Source organism: Heliangelus exortis, chromosome 16 (assembly GCF_036169615.1).
Source record: "Heliangelus exortis chromosome 16, bHelExo1.hap1, whole genome shotgun sequence".
Lineage (NCBI taxonomy): Eukaryota > Metazoa > Chordata > Aves > Apodiformes > Trochilidae > Heliangelus > Heliangelus exortis.
Window position 1 is genome coordinate 2,562,328 of NC_092437.1, and position 25,447 is coordinate 2,587,774.

The window sequence follows — 25,447 nt, forward strand, 5'->3', positions numbered from 1 at the left end:
AGCGGGAGAGGAGATGAAAAACAAAACCGAGGCACTCAGCAAAAAACCCGCGGGGAGTTGAAGACGTTGGGGGTGGGAGGGAGCTCAGGCACTCGTGCTGCTCCCTCACCCCCACGCTGGGTGCCAAACCACAGCCTCTCGAGATGGAGGAGCAGCTGCTCCCATCCCCCTGCCAGATAAGGGCTCCGATAGGAAAGGGAGAGGGGCGGCTGGTGCCGATGCTGCTGCTGCTGCCACCCGCCCTGCCTTGGCGTCTGAGCTCCCCCCCACGCTGCCCCTGCCCACATCCTTCTCCCTTTCTCTATCCCCCCCGTCCCACAGCCCTCGAGGTCTGGGTCCCTCCTGAATCCTACCTGAATCCCCAGGGAGCTGCGTTTGGGGCTGGGCCACCCCAATGCAGGAGCATCGTGTCCCTGCAGGATCAGAGATGTTTCTCTGGCAGGGTTGGGACATGGGTACCACTGTGCTGCTTCCCCAGGGAAAGGCCAGCTTGGGAAAGCCTGTCCCCGGGCCAGGAAAAGCTTCTGCTTCTGCTTTTCCTCAGCTGGGGGTGGCCAAAGCATCTCCCAAACCTGCCCCACCAGCACCAGGAAAGCCCCCCTTGTTGGTAATTGCCGTGCTGCTTGCGGGGCTCCGGAGAGTTGGGATTGCATTTAAATCAGAGGAAAAAAACTTCCCGGTCCTCCAGGCGGTGGGAAATGTGCCTCGAGTCCTGCAGGAGACTCAAAAAGTGGATGGTGAGTGAAAGATCCACCCTGACCCTCACTCGGGGTCTTGTGATCCGGCTGGGAAAGCTGCGGGTTGGTGTCAGGGCGAGGGGAGAGGTTGGGGCTGGGAGCATCCCTGCTCATCCCTGGGGACATCTGTGTGCGGGTGCCCCCTGGGGACAGGGTCCTTGTCACGCTGCGAGGGGACAGTGCTGCGCGGTGCGGTTCCCACCAGGGGGAGCGAGCAGGAGCTCTGCGCACACCGCACCCTCCGCTGCGTGTCAGAGGGTGCTGCGGGGTGCTACATGACCTGTTGCGTGCTGTCACCCTGCTGTGTCCCCTGCACCTCTGTCCCCCTCCATATCTCTGTACCCCCCATGACCTTAGGAACACCCAGCAAGTCCCCGACTTCCCCCTGCAGCATCACCCGGGAGCGGGGTACCGCATCCCAGCCTGGAACTGGTACCGCGGGGACACCTCCCAGGGGTGCCAGCACCGCGGTGTCACCCTGCGGAGACAGCTTGCCCAGGAAGAGGGTCGGGCTGGTGGCACCGGAGCCCTTGTGCAAGGGACAGGCGATACCCGGGGGGGTTGCACAACCCGGAGCGCTGCGGCCGCCGTTAAACATTAAACCGGGGCGAGGGGCGGCAGCGGGGCCACCGCACGGGTCCCCCCCGGGCTGGTTGTCACCTCTCGGGGGGAGGAGAGGTGGTTTGGGAATAATTCCTCCGGGACTAAGCTAACCTGAGCCCCCCAGGGACAGGAGAGAGGGGGACGAGGCTGCTCCTCCCTTGCCCGCAGCCCCGGGGATGCTCCCGGTGCCCTGCGGGTGTCCCGGGGGGACACTGCCCTGCGTCCGGGGTGGCCGTGCCGGGGTGACAGCCCCGTTATTCACAAGGGTTTCCCGGTTTGCTGTTTTGGTTTTTTGTTTTGGTTTGGGGTTTTTTTTTGGGGGGGGGGGTGTTTGTGTGGGTTTTTTTCTTCCACGTTTACGGCAGCGCTTGGCCCCGTCGCGGGGCGGAGGTGACACCTCTGAGGGCAGGGGACAAGAGGTGACACCTGCCCCTCTGCCAGGCTGGGGACATCATCCCCCGGGCAAGGGGGTCCCCAGCACCCCCATGGCCCCGAGCTGCGGGGGACACTGGTGTGGGACAGCCCAGGAGTGCCGGGGGAGGGGACAGCCGGGGGCCACCGTCCAGGACAGCCCGGACGGACTCTGTCCCGGCCTTCGGGGTGGTAAATTAAACAGCAGCAGAACCGGGGAGGGGGGGCTGGGGGGCAGGAGAGGGGGAGAAGGAGGGGTGGGAGGCTCCCCGAGCACTCCCGATACCTCCAGACCCCCCCGTGGCCCCCAGTACCCCCATGCACCCCAAAAATCCAGACGTTCCCCCCCAGCCCCGCAGCAGGAGGGCTCTGGGGGGGGACATTTCAACTTTGTAAGATCCAGTGAGTCTGAAACGTCGGAATGAACTTGTGGGGGTGGAGGGACTTGGAGATTTTTGGGGTGTATCACTTGAGAAGGAGCCCTGCAGCTCCCTGTAAGGTCCAAACCCAATGGCTTTAGGAGGGGGATATCATTTGGGGGGACCCCCACAAGTTCTAACGCCGTGAGTTTCTATTCTTCAACTTTGAAGGAGCCGGAGGACTTTTGGGGGAGTCCTACAAGCTGCACTTTTCGAGGAAGACCTTTAATTTTGCCTCGGGGGAATAAAACCCCAACTTTTGGGGGGCGTTCTCCAACTTTCGGGGAGCCTCCGTCTTTGGCGGGAAGAGAGGGAAGGGACATCCCGGGCCCTTCCCGTCAGCGTCGGAGCTTTACCAGGCCCTTGTGGGGGTCTCTAAGGATCTGGGGGTGCAATACCGGGGTCGATTTAGGGGCGTGAGGGGCGGGGGTCGCCGGGAGGGCGGGGCGGCCGAAGATGGCCGCGGCCGGCGGGGGCGTGTCGCGACAGGGAAGGGGGGGAACCGGCGGGGTGTGTCGTGAGGGGAGAGGCGTGTCCCAGGCGCTTTGAGCGACAGCTGCCGGGAACCAATCAAAAGCGCGGAAAGCGGCGGCGGCTTCGCCATTAACCAATCAGCACAGGGAAAAGGGGCGGGGCCTGGCCGGCGCCGACACCGGGCCGAGCGCGGCGGACCGCGGGGCCCCCCCCCCCCCCCCCCCTTTCTCCCTTCCCCTCCTTCTCCCCTTCCCTCCCTTTCCTCACCCCTTCCCCTCCCCTCACCGGCCCCGCCGGGCTCGGCCGCTTCCCCCCCGCACATGGAGCCCCCGCGTCCGTCCACCGTCGTCTTGCCCGCCGTTCGCCGCCGCCGCCTTCGCGATATTCCACCCCCTCCTTCCTCGCAAACCGGCGGCACCGCCCCAAAGGTACCGGGGTTGAGGGGAGGGGGGGGGGAGAGGAACCGGGGAGGCGCGGGGTGAGGAAAATGGAGGGAGGGGGAGGGAGGGAAGGAGAACGCGGTGACGGACACCGGGAAGGGAACCGGGAAAAGGGGGAGGGTGGTGACAGCTGACAGCGGCCCGCACCAAACTTTCCCCGCCGATAAAATGGCGCCGCTCGGGGACAAACTTTAGGGGGGGGGGGGAGGCGGCGGGGGGCCGGGGGGGGGGCCCCCCCCCCCCCCGGCCCCCCGCCGCCTCCCCCCCCCCCCCCCGGTGTGGGATCCGGTGGTCAGCATGGATCTCTCCTGTAGGATCTTCTCCGGGGTTGGTTGCCACGCCTGGGAGATCCGTCGAACCGGGACCCGATGCTGCGGATGCTGGATGCCGGGTTGGAGCGGTGCCTGGCGCTGCGTTCGGCCGGGATCCCGGTACCCCGGTAAAAAAAACGGAAGGAGACGCCTTAGGGATGGGGGATACGTCCCAGAGGGATTGGTGGTTGGGGTGATGCTGGAGATATGCCACGACCTGCTGCAGGGCATGGGGCACCCATGGGTGACCCTGTGCCACCCATGCCAGGGACCTGCCAGTATCTGTAGGAGGGGATGGAGCACCCATGGGTGACCCTGTGCCACTTGTGTCCTATGCCAGGGACCTGCCAGGATCTGTAGGAGGGGATGGAGCACCCATGGGTGACCCTGTGCCACTTGTGTCCTATGCCAGGGACCTGACAGCATCTGTAGGAGGGGATGGAGCACCCATGGGTGACCCTGTGCCACTTGTGTCCTATGCCAGGGACCTGCCAGCATCTGTAGGAGGGGATGGAGCACCCATGGGTGACCCTGTGCCACCCGTGTCCTATGCCAGGGACCTGCCAGGATCTGTAGGAGGGGATGGAGCACCCATGGGTGACCCTGTGCCACTTGTGTCCTATGCCAGGGACCTGCCAGGATCTGTAGGAGGGGATGGAGCACCCATGGGTCACCCTGTGCCACTTGTGTCCTATACCTGGCACATGCCAGCATTTGCTTAAGAGGATGGGGCACCCATGGGTGCCCCTATGTCACCCATGTCCTATACCAGGGACCTGGCAGCATCTGTAGGAGGGGATGGAGCACCCATGGGTGACCCTGTGCCACTTGTGTCCTATGCCAGGGACCTGCCAGGATCTGTAGGAGGGGATGGGGCACCCATGGGTGACCCTATGTCTCATTTCACCCCAAGTCCCCCCCTGGGCTGGGTGTCCTGGCGTGTTGGTGTGTGATGGGGGGGGATGGAGGGTCCCAGCATCCCCCATAACCCCCCCCTGTGCTCTTGCTGCAGGAAGCTGTCGGGCAGGGCTGGCATTGATGAGGTGATGGCAGCCACGGTGCTCACCAGTCTCTCCACCAGCCCCCTGGTGCTGGGCCACCCTCCAGCCACCCCAGCTCCAGGTATAACAGCACTGTCCCCTTCATCCTTGGAGACGTGTCCCCTGGCAGGACCTGACCTTCTTCTTCCTCAGCAGAGCCCGGGGGTGAGGTCTGGAAGGAGGTGCCCACCATGTCCTCCAGTTGCAGCAGCAGCAGCAACACCAGTGGGGACTGGAGCTGGGACCCCCCCAGCGACCGCTCCACCCCCTCCACCCCCTCACCCCCACTCTCCAGCCACGTCCCCAGCACCTTCCTGCCCACCCCGCTGACAGATGAGGGCCCCGAGGAGCCTGACAGCACCCACTTTGTCTTTGGAGAGCCCATCCCACGGAAGAGGAAGGTGGGATGGAGAGGGGAATGGGGCTGGGGGTGCTGAGGGGGCTGGAGTTGTTTGAGGTTGGGGAGAGTGAGGGGGGGATGAGGAGGAGGATGAAGGTGGGGTCAGGATGGGGGTGATGGTGGGGATGAGGGTGATGTTGGGTTGGTGCTGAGGTTGGGGAGAGGGGAAGTGGGGATGGGGATGAAGAAGAGGATGAGTTGGGGGATGGGGATGAGGGGGATGGGAACGAGAACGATGATGGGATTGGCCCCAGGGGTGACAGTAGAGCTGGAGAGGAGGTAACAGGACGGGGATGGGAGCGCCCACGGAGATGGGAAGGTGAAGGACACAGGGTGTGACACTGGGGACAGGGATGGGGCTGCCCTCCTGATGCCCCTGTCCTGCAGAACTCCACCAAGGTGATGTTCAAGTGCTTGTGGAAGAGCTGCGGAAAAGTCCTCAGCAGCTCCTCAGGGATGCAGAAGCACATCCGAACCGTGCACCTTGGGTAAGCACCTCCAGAACCTCCAGAACCCCCTCAGAACCCCCTATGAGGTTCTGCCACAGGGGAGGGAAGAGCCCCCCCAGCCAAACCCAACCCCCGCCTGCTCCCCCCGCAGCCGCAAAGCCGACCTGGAGCAGAGCGACGGGGAGGAGGATTTCTACTACACGGAGCTGGACGTGGACGTGGACTCCCTGACAGACGGGCTCTCCAGCCTCACACCTGTCTCCCCCACCTCCTCGGTACCGCCCGCTTTCCCCGGGCCCGAGGTCCCGGCTCCGGTGGTACCGGGTCCGGCGGTACCGGCGCTGCCGCTCCCCGACCTGGCGCTGGCGTCGCCCTGCGGCCCCCCGGCCCCCCCCCGGCCTCTGCCACGTCCACACCGACCACGCCTACCAGGTGAGGGTGGGGAGGGGGCTCTGGGTGTCCCTGTCCCGGACCCCCCGGGTGCTGGTGCTGACCCAGACCCAGGAGCTGACCCGTGGCTTCTCTTGGCAGGGCTGCCCCCTCCCCACACAGCCCCCCGTGTCCCCCGTGGCGCCGACACCCAAGGCACCCAGTGTCCCCAGGTGAGCCACCAACACCCTCACAGAGGGAGACAACTTTTTGGGTAGGAAAAGAGATTTTGGGCCCATCCAGTCCAACCCTTCCCCCCCAGCACTGCCCAGGCCACCACCCCCACCATGTCCCTCAGCACCACCTCTCCAGGGATGATGGGGACTCCCCCTGGGCCAGGCCCTGACAACCCTTTCCAGGGAGAAATTCTTCCCCAGCTCCAACCTAAACCTCCCCTGGCACCACTTGAGTTGTGCCAAAAGTTCCTCTTGTCCCATCCCTTGTTCCTTGGGAGCAGAGCCCGACCCCCCCTGGCTCCAACCTCCTCTCAGGGGTTTGCAGAGAGCCAGAAGGTCTCCCCTCAGCCTCCTCTGCTCCAGGATCAGCACCCCCAGGGCCCTCAGAACTCCTCCATCCCCTTCTCCATGTTTTCCAGCCCCTCCTCCACGCCCTCCAGCCCCTTCCCTGGATCCTCTCCATCCCCCCCCATCTCCTGCTCCTCCCGGAGCCCCGACCCCAGGACGGGAGCTGCAGCCTCACCATTCCCCGAACACAAGGACCCCAATCCCTTCTCCCACCGCCCCCAGGGGGTGAGCGGCGTAAACTCCGTGTCCCTTTGTCCCCTCCCACGCGTGACAGCGTCCCCTCTGCCCGCAGGAGGCCGCGGGGGGAGGCCAAGAAGTGCCGGAAGGTGTACGGCATGGAGAACCGGGAGCTGTGGTGCACGGCGTGCCGCTGGAAGAAGGCGTGCCAGCGCTTCCTCGACTGACACCCCCGGCGCTGCCCCCTCCCCTTCTTGCACATTTTGCACTCGAGGTGCCTTCGTGCCCCCCTCCCCCGTGCCCCCCCCTTTCCTCCTCACCACCCCGGGGCCCCCCCGGACTCAGGGAATGGCCCCCCCCCCCCCCAAAAAAAAAAAAAACAAAACAGCTTTATGCACACCCCACACACACCTTACCACGGAGCTTGTGTCCCCTCCCCCTCCCCTTTTTTCTTTTCTCTTGGAAAAATAAGCTAAATCTGCCCCCTCCCCCCCCCATCACCCACTTTGCCCCTGGGGGGGGCTGGCAGGGGGGTTGGGGACCCCCCCCCTGGGGCTGGGGGCTTCCATCGCTCCGAGAGCTGTGCCGGGGGCTGGGAATGGGTTGGGGTCTGTTCCTGCTCCCCCTGTGCCCAGGGCAGAGGTGGGTGCCTGCCCCCCCCCCACCCAATTCCCTTGCCCCCATTCCTCCCCTTCCCCCCTCAGGGGGTTTTTTTACTCTTTTTATCGTCGTTTTTCTCTATTTTTTCTTTTTTTTTTTTTTTTTGTACCAGGGGAGCAGCGGCTCCCACCGGGCGATGCTCCGGGAAGTGCCTGCAGGAATGCACCCATTTGCACTAAGCCAAACTGCACAAAGAGGTTTCTTCTTTCCTTTTCCCTTTTTTTTTTTTAATTTTTTGTTGTTGTTGTTGGGTTTATTTTCCTTTCTTTCCCTTTTTTTTTTTTTTTTTTTTTCCCCCCCCCCCCCCCCAAGTGTTTTTATTTTTTTAAATAAAATATATGAAAAATCCATATTTTTAAAGACTCCCACCCAGGCCCCTGCAGGCAGAGCAGCTCTGGTGCTGTGACCCTCCAGCCCTGGGCCAGGGGAGGTTTTTAAGGGCCTTTATTCCCTTTCCCCCTTCCCTAAACCCCTTTTTTTTTGTTTTTCTCCCCAAAAACCCCTTTCTCCCTTCTCATCCTTTCACTCCCCTGCCTGGGCAGTGGCTCAGGATGGGGTTTGGCCAGGCCACCCCTCCCCATGCAAGGATGGGGACAGAAGATCCAGAAGAAGAAGAAAAAAAAAAAAAATAAATATTTGAATTCTTTTTTATTTAATTATTCTTCTTTCTTTAATTTTAAGACAGCTTTTCCCTCCCTCTTTCCTGCTGCAGCTCCTGTTGGGGATGGGAAAGGGGGAGGGAAAGGCAAAGGCAGCATAACCCCAGCCAAGGGGGGGTTAAAAGGAGAATTTTGGGGAGAATCCCCCCCCTTTATGCCCCCTTTTCCCACCCCCCATCACACGGGGTGTTGCTCATCCCTGCAGCACCTCCGGGCTGCCCCTGGGTGGTGCCCGTGGCCCCTGGAAGGATTCATCCTTGCAAGATGGAGGGGAAAAAAAAAAATGTTTATTAAGGAAAAAAAAAATGTTTATTAAGGAAAAAAAAAAAATGTTTATTAAGGAAAAAAAAAAAAATAAGGCAAAATGATAGCAGCAATTTCCCGATTTATTGAAACTGATTGATTTGTGGTTTTGTTTCTGTGTTGGTTGTTTTGTTTTTTTGTTTTTTTTTTTTTTTGGCAAGTATTACCTAAGCTAAAATCCCATCACAAAATGATCAGCAAGAGGCACACCTCTGGCATGCCCAGGCAGACGAGAAACCCAGAGCTCAACTAGAAAATAAAAAGTCATTTTTTACCTGAACTACATTTACAGAAAATCAGAACAACACAGCCATGACTCTCCCACTGCCTCCTGGTTATGAAAATTCTCCTCCATCTCCCCCCCAAAAATATTAAACACATCTCCAATACAAACACAGGTTTATAATAATTAATATAAAGTCAGTATAATATAGAATATTCCCAGCAAAAATAATAATAATAATAATAATAATAATGAACAATCTTCAAACACTGTCCTTTTTTTTGTTTGTTTGTTTAGCTTTATTTCTGGGACAGGTTTAAAGCGTGTTGAAAAATAAATATATATGAAAGCAGACACACAGCACTCTTACTAGGCAGAACTAAAAAAAAAAAAATAAAATATAAAGGCAGAAAAAAAAGACAAACCACCCACCCCAAAATATAGAATCTAAAAAATAAAGAGGACCATTATGGCTTTTGCAGGAGGTGCACGTCACAGAATGAGCCAAAATAAGCTGCTCTTTTCATACTATTGCAAAAAAAAAAAAAAAAAATTCCAGTTTTTGCATTATTTTCGTGGAGTTTCTTTCCTCGAGGGCAATGTGCAAAATGGGAAATATTGGGGGGGGGGGTGAAGGGGGCTCAGCCCCAGGGGGAATTTGGGGAGGGGGGGGAACAACTGAGCCCCCAGCCCAGAGCCCCAGAGCAAGAGAAAAGGGTTGGGAAAGGGGAGTGTTTTAAAATGAGAAACCAAAGGGGCCCAAATGCTGGGGGAGGTTTCTTTTAATATGAAAAATATTCATTTGTGTAGCTCACTGATTTTTGATTAAAACAACCAAAAAAAAAAACCCCAAAAAGGGAAAGGGCCTTGCCCAGGCACCTCCCCACCTCTCACCTCCCCCCAAAGCTGTGAGGCTGCAAAGTGAGCTCAGAATGCACAGAATTGGGTAATGGGATTTTTAAATATTTTTTTTTTTTTTGGAAATAAATAGGCAGAAGGTGCCCCCAGACCCTCAGCTGCTGGGGGGAAGGGGTTTGGGGTGCAGCAGCTGCCCCAGCCCTGCAGGACTCAGCGTGCTCCTTGGGATTTATTCCAGAGGGCAGGAGGATGCTGTGCACACCCAGGGGGGGAAAAAACAGCTGGAAATGCTCCTTACTCCTGGCACACTGTAGCTAAAAAAAAAAATAAAATATATATATATATAATAATAATTAAAAAATGAGGATAATAAATTCAGGGAGGGAACATTTACAAGGATGTCTGAAGACCTAAAAAAAAAAAAATAATCAGCCACAAATAACTGTGAAGAGGTTTGTCAATTCTTCACCTACAAGGGAGTTTTGTTTATTTTAAACTAAACCTGTATATATAGATTTATATATACACACACACACATATATATATATTTAGAAAAACTTAAAAAAAGGGAACCTCAGTGAAGTATACAAAGCCCTGAAGGGAAATACAAAGACAAAGCTGCTCGAGGAGTTGGCCAGAAGAGGCAGAATCCGTGGGGTTTGGGTGAAATCTCAAAAAGCAGAAGTTTGCATAGGCAGCAGATCCAAGAGGAGCCCGAGAGGTCTGACTGGTGAAGTTTTATAAAGTTTCAGCATAAAAAAAAAAAAAAAAAAAAAAAAAAAGCCCAGATGCTTTGTTTTTGGGTTTGGAGCCCAAGCCTCCCAGAATCTCCAGAGCAATTCCTGCATTCCCAGTCCTGCACCAGCTCCATCCATCCAGGTTGAGTTGGTGCAATAAGTGCAGGTGAATCACCAAGCAGCAGGTGCTGGGTTAGAATGGAAATGATTTAATGATTTCCTGGCTTTTCTCTCCTTTTTTTTTTTTTTCTTTAATATATATATATTTTTTTTTTTTTTTTTTTTTTGCATCCCTGTCTCTTAAGAGTTTCAGAAGTGGCACTGCTGGGAGCAACACTTCTGAAAGCCACCACCTGGCTCACTGCCTGCTCTCCAAAAAATTAAAAAAAAAAAAAAAAAAAAAAAAGGAAAGAATAGGGAAGAAGCATAATATATAAAATATTTTCCAAAGGAATTGCAAAGTGAAGCTCCTCCTCTGCACGCCCGACAGCAGATGCAGGAGTCAGGTTCAGAGCAGATGGGTGAGCAGGAATGTCACAGAAACTGAGGGGGGGTTGGAACAGCTTGGGGGTTAAAATTTCCTTTTTTTTTTTTTTTTTAAATAGATTTTTACATATAAAAAAGCAAAGCTACAGATAACTTTGAAGTACTGTATTTGTCTACACGTAACAGGTGAGGCTGCCAGTCCAGGACCTCAGACCCCTCTCCCCCCCCAATCCCCTCCCTTCCATATTTACAGGATAAATGACAATAAATACAGAGCTCACACTCCCAGAGGCAAAAGGCAGGGAACAGCAACCTCACTCTGGGACCACCCCACCCTCTACAACTGCTGGAAAATAAAAAAAAAAACACCCAAAAAAAGTCTACAAAGCTCCAATTGTAAAACCCTGGGTTTGTTTACAGCTTTTTCAACACGGCAGGAGGGCTTTACAAGAAGCTAAAATGCAAAATTAGAATTATTTTTTTTTTTTTTTACAGCTGAATAAAATCGTTTCTGCGTGCCCCAACCTCCCTGCTCTCCCCGTCGGAGCTCTCCAGCCCCTCTCTGCCTGTCCCTCAGCCTCAGGGAGCTGCAGCAGATGGTGCTGGCGGAGCCAAAGGGAGGATTTTAGGGATTTTTAGGGAAGATTCATCCTTCCCCACGGCACTCAAGGCAGAGCCCCGAGGTGCTGGGGACAGGAGGGGGAGGCAGAGGTGGTGGTGGCTGCTCCCAGGGAGCTGAGGAGCAGAGGAAGGAACCAAAGAAACCAGGGATGAGACTTAAATGGGGGATGGATAAAAACCCAGTGACTGCAGGGGCCAGGATCAAGGCTCCCACACCTCCTCCTGGCACCTAGTGGCTTAAATCCTTGAAGATTATTTGCTTTCCTGGGGTTTACTGCACAACATGCTGATGATTTCCTTTGCTCCTGAAAACTGCTTTTCAACCAAGGACCCCCAGACCTGCACAGACGTTCCCCACCCCACAGGGGGGAAAAAAATAGCACCTTAAGTCATTTGGCTTTCTGGTAATGGGTTGTTTTTTGTGGCAAGATTCCATCACCACAGACATCGTATAAAATTGCTCCATGGCAAGGAAAGAGTGAGGTCTCCAGCTAATTTTTTTTCTTTTTTCTTTTTTTTTTTTTTTTTTTTTTAAAAAAAAAGCACCAGAAGCAAAGAGGTGAAGGGTAAACCAAACTGCTGCTTGGGAGCAAGACCCCTCCATGTGCTTCCTTGCTGCTGTCACTCAGGTGTAGCTGGAAAAAAGGCAACAGTGGCCACGAGGAACCAGGAGAACCCAACTGCCTGCAGCAGCCCCACAGACTCTGCGAGGAGACAAGGGGAGAGAAACCTGGTTCTTGTTTTAAAAGAATTAAAAAAAAAAAAATTCCATTTGAAAACTGAGGTGGAACCAGCACAGCTGAAGGTTTTCCTTGGGAATTAAGTAGGTGTTGTGCCTACCAGGGATGGATGGAAATTTTTAGCATGGCAAGGAAAAAAAACCCCAAGGTGAAAGCCTGGCCCCACTGAAGTCTGTGGGACAGGAGGAGCAAGATCTCCACCCCCTTGGGGTCTCCTCCCCGTGGCTTCTCACCTGGCTCTTCACTCAGTGCCCCAGGTTTGCATAATATTTATTGAAAAGGCAGCTGAGCAAAGGGAGGAAAGTGAATCAATTGGTAGAAAGGAATTCCAGGTAGAGAATTACCTGTGTCCTTTCCTGCAAAGGTGCCTCTGGAAGCACCAACGTGGATTTCAGCACCTGCTGATGACCAAGGCTGGAAGACAGGGAGATGCCAGGAGGCCCAGGAAACACCATGATCAATCTGTCTCTGATGGTGATTCTTCTGGAAGTTTGGTATCTCAGGGAAGAATCCATAAGGCTGTAACCTGACTTGCCTTTTGATCTATCTGGCTCCATAAAAATGAACAAAACCTCTCTTTAAATAACTTTGCAAAAGGCCTGGAGCACCCAGGGAACCTCTCCCAACACATCCATCAGTTTGCTCACACCTTACCCTTGTAATTTCACTGCTGCTGGGATTTTAGCACACAAAGTGTTTATAAAACCAAACTAACAACCACCAGAAAACACACCCCAACCCCCCCTGGCTTTGGACACAAAAATCTCCCTGGTGTTGGGCTGGGGGTGGGAAGGGTGGGAGGACTCAGGCTGCACCCAGAAACTCCTCCTCACTCACACGCAGCCGGGCTGAGGTCGGGACTGGAGGTGGAGGGAGAAGGGGGAAGGCAAAGAGGCCAAGTCAGTTGTGTCACTGGGAGGGATGCTGCTCAGACAGCACCCAGTGGAACAGAGAAGGACTTGTTTAGAAAACACAAGAGTATTTTGCACACATGGACGACAACAAGGCTACTGAGTTTTTTCCAACATACTCCTTCCTCCCCCGCCCCGCCCTCCCCCTACAAACAACAGAGCGAAACAAATCCCCACCCCCCCCACCCTCCCACCCTTTCCCGGGCCCCAAAATCCCTAAGAAATCCAGGTAAAATCCTTGTCGTGCTCCCCAGAGTTGTCCTGCTCCTGGGGAGAGTCGACGTCTTTCTCGTCGTCTAAAATGACGTCATCCTGGGCCATGCCCACCTCATCCTTCCACTTGATGTCGTCGTCCTCTCCCATCTCCTCATCTCCTTCCACTTTGATGTCATCCGGGTCTTCCATGTACTGCCCCTCCCCGGGGTAACATTCCTCTGGGGACCCTTCCCCCCCGTTGTGCTCCAGGTGCCCGGCGATGCCTCTCCCGGAGCAGTCGGCGCAGACCCCGTGCCGGCGGGACCCGTGTTTTATCCCCACGCTGGCTGCAGACATGAACACCCGGTTGCAGACCTTGCAGACGTATTTTTTATCCTTGCTGTGGACCTGGCAAAAGGAGGAGAAAAGTCAGGGTCAGCAGAGATGGATCATAGAATCCTAGAATCACAGAATGGGCTGGGTTGGAAGGGACCTCAGAGCTCATCAAGTCCAACCCTTGCTCCACTCCCCCCGTGGTTCCCAGCCCATGGCACTGAGTGCCACATCCAGGCTCTTTTGAAATAGCTCCAGGGATGGAGAATCCACCCCTTCCCTGGGCAGCCCATTCCAGTGTCTGATCACCCTCTCCAGAAAGAAATTCTTTCTAATGTCCAACCTAAATGGATGGATGGAGGGAGGGAGGGATGCAAACCCACCACAGCCTCTCCTCGGGAACTCAAACCCCCCCGTGACTGATTCAACCCCGAGGTGGTGTCACCCCATGGAAACTCCTTCTGAGACTCCCTTTTCATCACCAAACCAGTGCTTTGGAGAGCAGTTGGTGTTATTTGAATTTTTTTCTCCCCTTTTCTTTTCGTTTTGCTGGGGTGCAGCAGTGCCACTGCACCACAGCCCCCAGGGAAATGATAAAAGGGAAAAAAAAATAAAGAAAATCACCAGCACTGGTTCTCTGTAGACCAGAGGCAAACAACTACCCTCAATCCAATGTTGATGCCCCAATAATTCAGTGGTCTCTCTCCTGATCCTACTGCTGCCAGGAACCAGAGGGGGAACACTGGCAGCACATCACCTCTTTTTAAACTCAATTTACTCTTTCCATCCTCAGACAGGAAAGGCTTTGCTGGTTAAACACATTGTGTGGGGAACAATCCTTCCTTTGATCCTACACCAGTGGCCAGGCCAGGTCCCCACTCCTGTCCCACCTCCTCCTCTTGCTCCTGGACTGTCCATAACCCTGCTCCTTGCTCCCCCAGAACTCAAGGTGCTGGGGAAGGGGACAAAGTGACCTCTCTCAGCCCTCACCCCCAGGGGACACTCACTCAGGTCCTGCCCTGCACCAGCCCCAGCTGTGCTCAAAGCCCTCAAGCCCTTCTGATGTCCTCTGGCTCCAGGTCCTCCTTGCTCTGAGCTACTCCTCACCACGTGTCCTTCAACCACATCAAGTAAAATCATTGTCTTTTTTTTTTTATTTTTTATTTTTTCAAACTCCATCCAAGCTCTTTTTTTTGAAAGCAGTTGGACAGGGCTGGTCAAAGCCATCTAACAGGACCCAGAGGCACCACTCATTTTTAGCTGTGAGAAGAATGATTTTCAGGAATGAAAAGCTGAATGCCATTACAGAAGGTGGCCAAGGGTGCAGAGTACAGGCTGAAAGAGCCACACACAAAAAGAAATTATAAAACAGGTACTAAAAGAACACATAATTCAAGCATCTGTTAAAAGCCTGACCACCTCTCTCCCTCTTTTCCAGCACTGACAGTGTAGTCTCTCATTTGAAGTGAGCCATATTACTGGATGCAGCTGAGCAGGAATTAATCCTATTTCCCTTGTCACCAAATTATTGAGTATTAAACACAGAAATGGCATTTGGCCTCCAGAATCTGAAAATGCCATTAGGAAGATGTTAATCTTGCTTTTACTTTAATGCTCCGACTCAAAGGAAGGAAGTCACTTCCATTACACTTAGAATTTATGTAAAGACTCCCAAAATAAGCTTTTTAACCTGAGCTAAACTACAGCAGTCCCTTTTGTCTTTGGTTACCAGCTGAGGAGCTGGGGAACACGAGGGTTTTGGTGTCAAAACTACATTTTGCTTCCTGCACGTTGTTTCTGGGACGGGATTTCCACCTGATGCAGCTTCACAGGACCAAGAATCACAGAACCACAGGACCAAGAATCACAGAACCACAGGACCAAAGAATCACAGAACCACAGGACCAAGAATCACAGAACCATGGAACCACAGGACCAAAGAATCACAGAACCACAGGACCAAAGAATCACAGAACCACAGGACCAAAGAATCACAGAACCACAGGACCAAAGAATCACAGAACCACAGGACCAAGAATCACAGAACCACAGGACCAAGAATCACAGAACCATGGAACCACAGGATCAAAGAATCACAGGACCAAGAATCACAGAACCATGGAACCACAGGACCAAAGAATCACAGAACCACAGGACAAAAAAAATCACAGAACCACAGGACCAAAGAATCACAGAACCACAGGACCAAAGAATCACAGAACCACAGGACCAAGAATCACAGAACCACAGGACCAAGAATCACAGAACCATGGAACCACAGGACCACAGAATCACAGAACCATGGAACCACAGAGGTTGGAAGGGACCTCTGAGGACCACGGGGTCCAACCCCCCTGCTAGATGAGGACCAAGCCCAGGGAGGTGACTCCAGAACGCATCCAGATGGGTGCTGAAAAAGCCCCCAGAGCAGGAGACATCCCTGCTGGCTCCAGCCCTGGCAATGAGGCAAGCAAAGTGTAGGAATGCACCCCCCAAATGGCCAGCAGAGGCAGGGGGAGCTGTGGTGTCCCCAGCCTTACCAGGGTGTGCCTCTTCATGTGCTCCCGGCGGGTGAACTTCTTCCCGCAGATCTCGCAGGGGTACGGGCGCTCCCCGGTGTGGGACCTCATGTGTCTCTTCAGGATGCACTGGTGCATGGCTGAGAAACTGCAGTAGGGGCACTTGAACTTCTTCCTGATCACTGTGAACTCGTTGACTGCAAGAGAGTGAGGAAAACACGTGGATTACTCTCAGAATGTCAGCAGAAAAAAAACAATCCAAAACCAAACGCCTCTCTTGTTTGGTATTGCCCTGTTAGAGGAGCTGGCAGGGAAACCACCTTCTCCCCTCTTAACCAGCTGCAGGTTTTTTGTAATCCCTGTACTATATGGCTGCATTTAACATCATCAGAACTAAAAACTTCAAGGACTCTCATCAGAGCAGCTTCTGAGCAGGCCAGGACACAAAGATTTGCCAAGTCCGTGACACACACACACGGCCCACTCGTGTTCAGAGGTGAAAATCTGCCCTGGTCCTGATTTATTGTAACAAAACACCCAGATTTGGTGAGGTAGAGAGAAGACCACAAAGGTACCACCCTGACAGTGCCAGGCACTTGAGTTTTACTTCTGGGGCAATGCATGAGCAGCATCACCCACTGCAGGAGTATTTGAGACTGATCAGAGCCTTCAGGGTTGGAAAGGACCTTCAGGACCCCTGAGTCCACCCAGACTGATTCTGGGTGATCCAACCAGGAAGGAACAGGACAGCTGTGACAAATACTTGCTCAGCCACTGCCACCACTCAGGATGGCTACAGGAACACCAAGGGATGCTCATCTTGCTGCCCCTCCCAAGCATCCTCCCCACAGCCCCCAGGGGAGTTTTTTTTCCTCTCCCCCCTCACGGTTATTTTGCCCGATGAGAAAAGGGATGAACTCTTTGAAGCCATCCCGACACTGCTGATTCTTTTCTCCTTGTCATCTCCTCAGAAGCTCCCAGGAAGCAGACCCAGGGGATGTGTTCAGGCCTGGCAGCCCAAGGGTCCAATTTACCAGGAGACTGCACATGGCAGCTGCCTCTGCACCTCCTCCTCCTCCTCCAAACCAAGCAGGGGTGCAGGATGCAAAATGCAGCAGGTGAAAACAAAGAGGATTTGCTACTCCCTGCAGACATCCCCCCAACTAGAAACCTGAAAGAGGCTGCCTCAGCATTCCACTTTGTCTAATTCTAGTCAATCTGTTGTATTCCATGAGTCTATGCTCATTTTCAGCCACTTTTCTCCCAATTATTGTCATTTCTCCAAGCAATATATTGTTTACACAACAATGAGGGGGAAAAAAAGCAAGTTCTGGTTCATCACCTCGAGTCCCCTGTGCTGAGTGGCTGTTGGGAAATGAAACCTCCTGAGCAGGAGGGTTTAGGGAATAAGGGAAAAAATACCACACCTGCTACATGGCTTCTGATGTACTGAGAACTTTGCAGGGTTTTTAGATGCTCCATGAAATGTTATCTCCTACAAACACCCTGCAGGCAGAATGCACCCTGCCTGCTGGCTGCATCCCACAGGCAGTGCCCTGGCAGGCAGAACCTCCACTGAAAAACACCTGAAAAATGGCCCATGCACTCCCTGCCCTTTAATGCCCAATTTCTATTTTCTTTTTCTTCCGTTTTTTAACGTTTGTCTTCTATTTGAAAGGCAGACACAACTATGTGAAAAGTAAACCCAGTGTAAACTACGTCCAGCTGCTCTTAGGGGCATCCTTGAAGAGGGTAACACCATCCTTCCTGGTCACAGCAAACATTCAACACAAACTCATCTAAGAATACATCTTAAGTAGGGTTTTTTTTATTGCTGGAAACCTGGGTCAAGATCTTCAGAGCTGCTGAATTTTGCCTTGGAATTTGCTTCAACTGTTTGGAATTAAACATGAACTCCACAGCAGTAATTTTGTGGAAAACAAAATATTCCCTTTGATTAGCAGCTTGAATTATAATACTTTATACATTTAATACTTTATACTCTCATGCTCCTAACTTGCTGGTTTTTGCTGCTCAGCAGCTGTGGTGGCAAATTCTACAGCTGATTTTTGGGTGCCTCTGCTTGTTGGGGTCCTCCAGCACATTTGTAAAGCTGTCAAGGGAATTTTTTAGCCCAGGAAAAAAAAAAAAACCCAAACCAAACCCAACCCCCAGCCTGCTCACCTGGCCATGGCTGCAGCCCTGAGGACAGGGAGAGGGAACACCAGGGAATATTTTACCCACCCATCAGTGAAGGTCACTGACTGCCAGGAGGCAGGAACGGGGAGGGATGGTTCCAGGGGACCCCCAGTGCTTTGGGATCCTCCCAGGGCAGAGGCTTTGCCACGGCCCAGAGCTCTGTGCAAGCTGAGCACCCCACAGCCCTGCCCTGTGCCCAGGTTGTGGGGTGGTTTGTGTTTTGGTGTTTTTGTTAAATTAAATCTACAAAAACTCTTTTACATTACAGGAAAAGTATTTTTGGTTTAACCCCTTTGGATCTGCTGCCCCCTTTTCTTTACAATCTGAGGCAAGGAGCCCACTTTTTTTTCCTCCAGGGAAGTCTGGAGCAGGTATCAGGTTTATGACACAAAGCTGTTTCTGATAAATATGTATCTGGTTTCATCTTGGAACTGCTCAGGCATCAGTGACAGCCCCCAGGATCACTCTAAACCTCTTACACTGCAGTCTAGACAAGGAAAGCAAGGCATAAGCTGCTCAAGGGAAGGCAGGAGGGGACACAACCTCCTTCCTCCAGCACCAACCACCACACACATCTTCCCCCTGCAGAGCAGAGCCAGCAGGATGGGGCAGGTTTGGTAACCCCCTTGCAAAAAACCAAAATAAACCAAACCAAACCAAAACAAAACAAAAAACCAAACCAAACCAAAAACCCCAAACAAACAAAAAAACCCAAACAAAACCTGAGACACAGATCCTGAGAGCCACCACATCCCGAGATTACCAAGCAAAAGTGTGTTAGAGAAGACCACCAAATCCCTGATTTCCTCCATCACCACCAAATCCCTGATTTCCTCCATCACCACCAAATCCCTGATTTCCTCCATCACCAGACTGCACCTGATCCAGGCATTTCCCAGCTGACCAGATGCCTCCTCCCAGCCCCTGGAGGAACTAAAAAAGCAATTCCAGACCTCAGCAGCACCTCCTGCCCCATTCCCATGCTCCTTCCACACAGAGATGTTCCCAACACGGAGCTGGATTTGCAGCAACACATCCACAGCCCTTCCTGATCCCACTGATCCCACACTCATTTTCTGGTCTGCATTCAGCCTAAAGCTCTGGAGAATAACCACGTTTTCAGCTTCCAGGATGCTTATAATCAAAATTAGTCACAGAACACTTTTTTTTTTTTTTTTTTTTGCAGCTCTGGTTTTATTGAAAAGTGGTTTTGTCACCCAAGAGCCATAATATTTAGTTCTCTCATCTGCAAAAGTAAACACCTAAAAAGAGAAACATTTTTAGACAAATAACTGTATTGCTGAGCTCACATTTTCACAGTACTGTTAAGGGTCCATTTATATCAGGAACAAGATCCCAGCCCTGGCACAGGCAGAACCTTCCATAGAGTTCATGGAAAGCAGCACCAAGGTCCTAAGGAATAATATTTGAGAAGATCACCAAGACCATGGATAAGGAGCTACTGGACACAACCTGAGGTAGAACATCCCACAGAGAGGGCCACAGCAGAAATCTGTCCTTAAGATCACTGATATCTTTACAGATGTTGTGCATCTAAAGAACCAAGACAACCACACTTGGAAAAAAGCCTTTGGTATTGTTATGTCGAGCAAATTTATTAATTTCACTGAGGCTGTTAAATGAAACAGGCTCCTACACTCCTGACTTGAGAGAAAGGGAAGCACCAGTGATTTAGTAGCCAATAAAACCATTCAGTATTAACTCTGTAAAGCAATATGTTGCTAATAAGCCCTGAAATATTGCCCTCGTTTGCTTATTACAAAGAACTCAGAAACTTTGAGATAATCCTTGCCCAGTTAATCCTCATTATATTTAAGGTTATAAATACAGAGATGCAGTTTCACTGTCAAATTTACAATTCCCACCATCTTTCCATGCTGGTTTCTCTCAGGAAAACCCTGTTTTCTACAGGAACCCTGTAAGCCTCTGCTACATCCTACCCTATGGTTCTAATAGTTAAAAAACCTTAACCCTGATCCTGAAGGGCAAGGCTGGAAACTCTCAGTGCTGGAGTCAGGAAGAACTCTGATGTGCAGGCCAAGTAAAATATCACTTCAAACTCCATGAGAACGAGTTGGCCTGGCTAGAGAAAAATAGTTCCATGCTGAATTACATCCTCAAATATGAGAATAATGAAGAAACACAAAGTGCCATTATCTGTTCACCTGAGCAAAGCCTCTTCAGATATGCTGCAATTATTTTTCCTGACATCTTTTTCAGATTCAGACAAACCCCACCATGCAGCTCTCACATTTCCCTGCTAAGACTCATTTTGGTCACAAGTTTCTCTTCTGGCTCAGCCTTCTCCTTCCTCACTTGCTATTTATTTAAGAGCAGAACAAATTATGAGGCAATTAAAGTGACATCTGTAAGAAGGGAAGCTGGCAGATCACACACCACACAGACAGCCCCCATCCCAGTGCTGAGGATGGGAACACGAGGGGGGGGGAAAGGAATGTGACTTTGCAAAAAAATAATTAAAAAAAATACCCAAGATTGAAGTCTGATTGCACTACACTGCTCATACAGGAAAACATTCTCAGGTCAGCCCTCACCCTGCTGAAGTGAAGAGGCAGAACTAAGGCAAGGAGGGAAACTCTGGCTTCCCAAGCCTCAGAAACCCAGCATGGGGCTGTCCCCAAAGCCCCAGAAGGTACCAGGAGAGCAGGGACTGGGTCACCCCCCTCATCCACAGGGAACTGCTTTGCACTGCAGACCTGGGGGGCTGCTCAGGTCCCCTCTGTGCACAGCTCAGGATTTCTGGGGTTTGTCTCCCTGATGAGACAAATAATGAGAAAGAATCTTTCTGAAGAACTCTGGAGATCCTTTGCCAAAGCTGCTGCTGCCTCCTGAGCTGCCTCCCTGGCAGAGGAAGGAAAAGAACCCAACAAGTCAGGCCAGGCTCCAGCTGCTGACACACTCTGCATTGCACTTCTCTATGCTGCTTTCAGTTATACTTTGGTTTTTTTTTCACATAAATACACAGCACCAGACATAAAACCACTGAATCTTTCTTAATAAATGCATTTCATATAATAAAGCACAAATTACAGTCAGGATTCCACCCTCCAGTAACCACTGCTGCTGGTGCTGTACCTGCACCCTGGGTTACAATTAAATCACCCCAACCAAGCCTCCTCTGCTGGATTTCACCACCACACACTGAGCCTGGCAAGCTGAGCTGCCTTTCAGGAAACAAAGGAGTCAGAAAAATGCACAGAATTCCTGAAAACCACAGCCACACTCCAGTGTATTTCTTTAAAAAGCCCTAAAAGTCCTCAGACAAAACACACAAACCTTGCAACAACCTCCAAGCCCAAGCAACACACCCTGTCACACATCTGGACAAGCAGGATGGTTTTCCTCCTTTAAATGACACAGAAACCCAGGGTTTATAAAGAGTTTACAGGGCTGAGCAACCCTGTGCTTTCACAGCTCCTAACCTCAAGCTGAAAAACCCTGAAATGCCCAAATTTTCTAATGGACAGAGCACTAGACCAGAACTCAGAAGTCTGAATCCTATTAATAAATGCTATTGCTAACATGCTCCCAAGCTGAGGTATGTTATTTTTCCCAGGGAATACAAGGAAAACATCAACATTTCTTTTATAAAGCACTTTGAGATCTACTGATAAGTCAGCTGAAGGCAGTCTGAGCACAAGGTATGAGCACACCAAGCTGCCCATTGTAAGGGCTGACAAAAAAAAGTGATGTTTGCACAAACAAACATTTTTTTTGCACCCTGGCTGCATCTGGAACCAGCATCTCACCCCCCCAGCAGCTCTGGGGAGTTCCTCTATCAGATCACATCACAGCCCTGGTCAGGTTTGTTGGAGAACAAAGGGAACCATTTGCATTTTTTTTTTTTTTTTAGTTTAAAAGAAGTGTCTCAAACACACAAGAGCAGCTACACATCCTTGGGATCCTCAGTTTGTCCTACACTGTCCAAAAGCTCCAGCCTGCCCAGGTAACATGCTTTGAGGTGAGGTTCTTCTGTGTCCTGGAGCTTTTGCCCCAGAAGAGACAGATGGAGAGGCCAGACAGCAGGTGCCTGTTTCAGTCTGTCTTGTCCCAAAACTGCTTGGCACAGCCAGGAGCACACACTGCATCTTCTTCCAGTTGAAGGGGATGAGGGGATGTTCTCCTGGTGCTGATCCATGCTGGAGTTCAGGGTGAAGCTGGCACTTGGAGCACTGGCAGTGGGTGAGCTGGCTGGGAGGCTCAGGGTCCCCAGAGCAGCCAACCAAGTGGAAGGGGAGAAGCATGGAGAGAAGGTGGGGCTGGGGGTGCTCCCTCAGCTCTGCAGCACACTGGAAACCCCCAGGCAGAAAGCAGAGCTCAGCCTCTTGGTCTTGAATCCAGGACCAGGTCCCCAGTGGTTCCATCTGTGTCTTCAGACCTCAGGACACCCGTGTCTAAAACAGAAATACACACACACACACCAACACATCACTGCCTTCTGGTGCCAAATCAGGGTGATTTTAAATAAAAATTTTCTCTCTACTTACCTGAACTGGAGTGATCCAGCTGCCAAAGTGCTAAAACTCCATTGTTGGGGACCTGCAAATGAAAAGCAGGGTGAAGTTAAGGCAGGCCCTGACAGACACATCCCTGCACTCAGTGCTGGGCTCCCCCTCCCCACTGCCTGCACTCTGCCTGGGGGGATGCTCAGCACCCACCCCCAGCCCCCTCTGCCTCCACAAAGCACCCAAAGCAGCTGAGTGACCTGGGCTGTGTTCTGAGCCAGCAATGGCCCTGCCTACCCAGGTCCTGAGTAACTCCTCACTTCCCAGTAGTCCCACAGAGCACCTGTAGCTCCCACTCAGGCCACTGGGAAAGCAGCACTGGACAGAACCCATCTGCAGACACAGCAGAGCTGCAAATTTTTCCCTTAGCCCTACATAGCTACTTTTTCTTTCCACAGAGAAAAGCCCACAGAAACCAAACACCTCCTGTGGCTGTAGCTCCCTTTATGCAATGCTCTCTGGCATTGCTGAGCCAGACTATAAATAAAAGCTCTTTTTTTTTGTTGTTGTTGTTGTTGCCTTTTTCTTTTTTTATCAAACATTTGCAATATGCCAGCATGAAGCAGATGGCAGCTCTCTGTGAGGCAGAGGCATGATGCAGCCTGGGCAGGTCTGCTGGCTACCAGCCCTCTGATCAGCTCACTGCCTGCAAAGGAAAATCTGTGTTTCCATCCATTTGTTCAATGGAACTAAAGCCTCATTCAGAAATCTTCAGAATAAGAAATGCCACAGAAAGCTAGGGATTTTATGTTGAATTTATGTAACTCAGGAACGCAGTTTGCTTCTGTCTCAATTTAGACTGTTACAAGAAATTCAAATGCTAAACAGGAGTGGGCAACAGCTACCTGGCACCTCAGCTATCTTTATGCCATTATTATATTCTTGTATGCAATGTTTGGAAGCCAAGGGATTTACAATACAAAGGGCAGGTATACTTTTAAAAAAATAAGATTTTTGAATGCAAGTTCTGTTGAGAAAGGATAAAATTCAGACAGCACCAGCCCTGACCTCAACTGATTTCTAGTTTTAAAATAACCTACATTAAAAAAAAAAAAAAAGATCAGATCAAAGTATAATGCATTACAGTCCTTCAAACTACTCCTAGCTGGGGAGAATTTGATTAAACAGATACCTTTGTATTTAAATCTCATTGCATTTCCCCCCAGTCTTACCTGGGTGGAGGAGGGCATCTCTCCTTTGGCCATGGTTTCTGGTGACATGTCACCAGATGAGCAGACCTCGGAGGGGCTCCGAGTGGCAAGGTGTGCTGAGGGCAGCAGGGGAGATGGTGCTTCCACTTTGCCATCACATTCACCCCTTGAAGGATTCAAGTTGGTGCCAGGCCCTGGGGAACACAGGAAATGAATCTCACCCACGTGAACCAGCACCAGCTGGTGGCTTTTACACAAGTCCTGGCCAAGGCAGCGCCCCAGCACTCGCAGCTCATCTTCTGTCACTGGGAGGGGATGCAGCACGGCAGGGATGCCAGGGTTTGTCTGGTTGGTTGTTTGCTTTTTAAAACCAGCCTCTTTCTTGGCTTTTTTTTGTTTTGTTTTTAAAACCAGCCTCCCCACCCAAAATGCCTCCTCTGTCCGTGGTGCAGGGAGTTCTACCGCACGGCTCCGTCGGGAGAGAGCAGCACAAACATCCAGGGCAGTGGCACTGCTGGGAGACTCCTCTTGGAGAAGCCCCATTCCAAACACATGCATTTCAGTCTTTCTTGAGGTAACGTGCACAGAGACTTTATTCTGCAACTGACTTTGTGCAAGTTCACGTCAAAGCTTCAGAGCTCAGGATGTGAGCGTGGTGCTCTGTGCAAGACGGTACTGCCAGTCCTTGATCTCAAAGTGCTTTACAAAAGATGGGGGGGGGGGGAGAAAAAGTATTCCTTTCCTTCTAGAGCCAGCAAGCAGGGAGTTCAAATATTTGTACAAAATTACCCAATTGTACCCAATGTTACATACTAAAAATCTACTGTACTTAAAAAGAAAAACACTGTTTGTTCAGCTGAAGCAGAGTTGTTCCCTCCCGCCTGTGCTGCAGCGACAGCCACGTGGTGAGTGATATTCCAGAAACTCCACTGATAATCAGTGGCAAACCCCAGCACAAACAACCATGGAATCAAGACCAGCACACACTGCAAGTTGTTAAAGGAACTTTAACAAACCCCTCGACCCAATACTGCAATGACACACGGAGCAGGTAATTACTTTTGAAAAGCAAGCAGGTGAAACCAGGAGCAAATATGGCATAAAAGTAAACAAACTCATTCTTAAAGCACTCCTGTCCTGAAGGCTGGTTTGTTTCTAACAAAAAAGTTGCCTTGAAACTCACACATATAGCTCCCCACACATATAACTCACACACATAAACCCCACAACTCCTTCAGGCAGCATAAACCTTGAGGTGTTATTTGCAGCTATGTCTGGAGACACCACCCTGAGAGCTGGGTGACACCAAAGCATTTGAGTGAAAGCACAGAAAGGTTCCCCAAGGTGAGCAATCCCAACCCTAACTTGTTATCAGCTGTCAAAGGAAATTCTGCTCCTGAGCCACAAGCTGGAATCTCTGATTTCCCACCCTCCACCCCCACCACAGGCTGAAATCTTCCCCAACTTATTAACTCCCATCCAACAGGGGTTAAAGTTAAAAATAAATTAAAAATAAATTGAAGTTAAAAATGGGGGGGGAGTGAATTCCTACCTGGCTATCCCCAGGTTCCTTTTCTCCCTGCCCATCCCAACCTGTTCCCAATGCCCTTTTCCCACCGAGCCACACACAGCCCAGCAGCACCTGAGGCAGCTCAGGGTTCTGCTTCCCCAAACAAAAGTTTTTCCTCATGCAGTGAGGATAAGCCAGGGGGGTCTGGCTTGATTAATCCCTTATCAGCACCTCTGCAGAGTTACACAGGTCCCCAGGAAATATGCACTGCTGAAAAGCCCAAGTTAAGGCTAAGGAGTGGGCAGTGAAATAAGAGCAAGGAGAAACAATAAACTCAAATCATCCAACAGGAGCCACAGAGTTGTACAACACAACAAAGTA

The 25,447-nt window shown here is 51.6% G+C and overlaps 2 protein-coding genes across 6 annotated transcripts in view; one reads left to right on the forward strand and one right to left on the reverse strand.

The window, feature by feature from the left end:
- Nucleotides 1-2,719: 2,719 nt before the first annotated feature.
- On the forward strand, nt 2,720-7,725 carry SLC2A4RG (SLC2A4 regulator). The gene is given in 9 exon segments (XM_071759976.1): nt 2,720-3,072; nt 3,399-3,523; nt 4,408-4,517; nt 4,589-4,836; nt 5,223-5,323; nt 5,436-5,670; nt 5,672-5,716; nt 5,816-5,886; nt 6,530-7,725. Coding segments are annotated over 9 exon segments (1,155 nt in total). The 5' UTR covers nt 2,720-2,964; the 3' UTR covers nt 6,642-7,725.
- Nucleotides 7,726-12,824: 5,099 nt separating this feature from the next.
- ZBTB46 (zinc finger and BTB domain containing 46) overlaps nt 12,825-25,447 on the reverse strand; it is a 46,019-nt gene continuing 33,396 nt past the window's right edge. For 4 of the 5 annotated variants that reach the window (XM_071759970.1, XM_071759971.1, XM_071759974.1 and 1 more), the window contains 2 exons: nt 15,681-15,856; nt 12,825-13,215 (listed from right to left, as the gene is read on the reverse strand). In XM_071759970.1, coding sequence (XP_071616071.1) covers nt 12,829-13,215; nt 15,681-15,856 — 563 coding nt within the window. In that variant the 3' untranslated portion in view covers nt 12,825-12,828. Of the gene's footprint in view, nt 13,216-15,680; nt 15,857-21,705; nt 22,295-22,387; nt 22,440-23,577; nt 23,751-25,447 lie in introns of those variants that run through there. The other variant, XM_071759972.1, reaches the window with a different exon arrangement.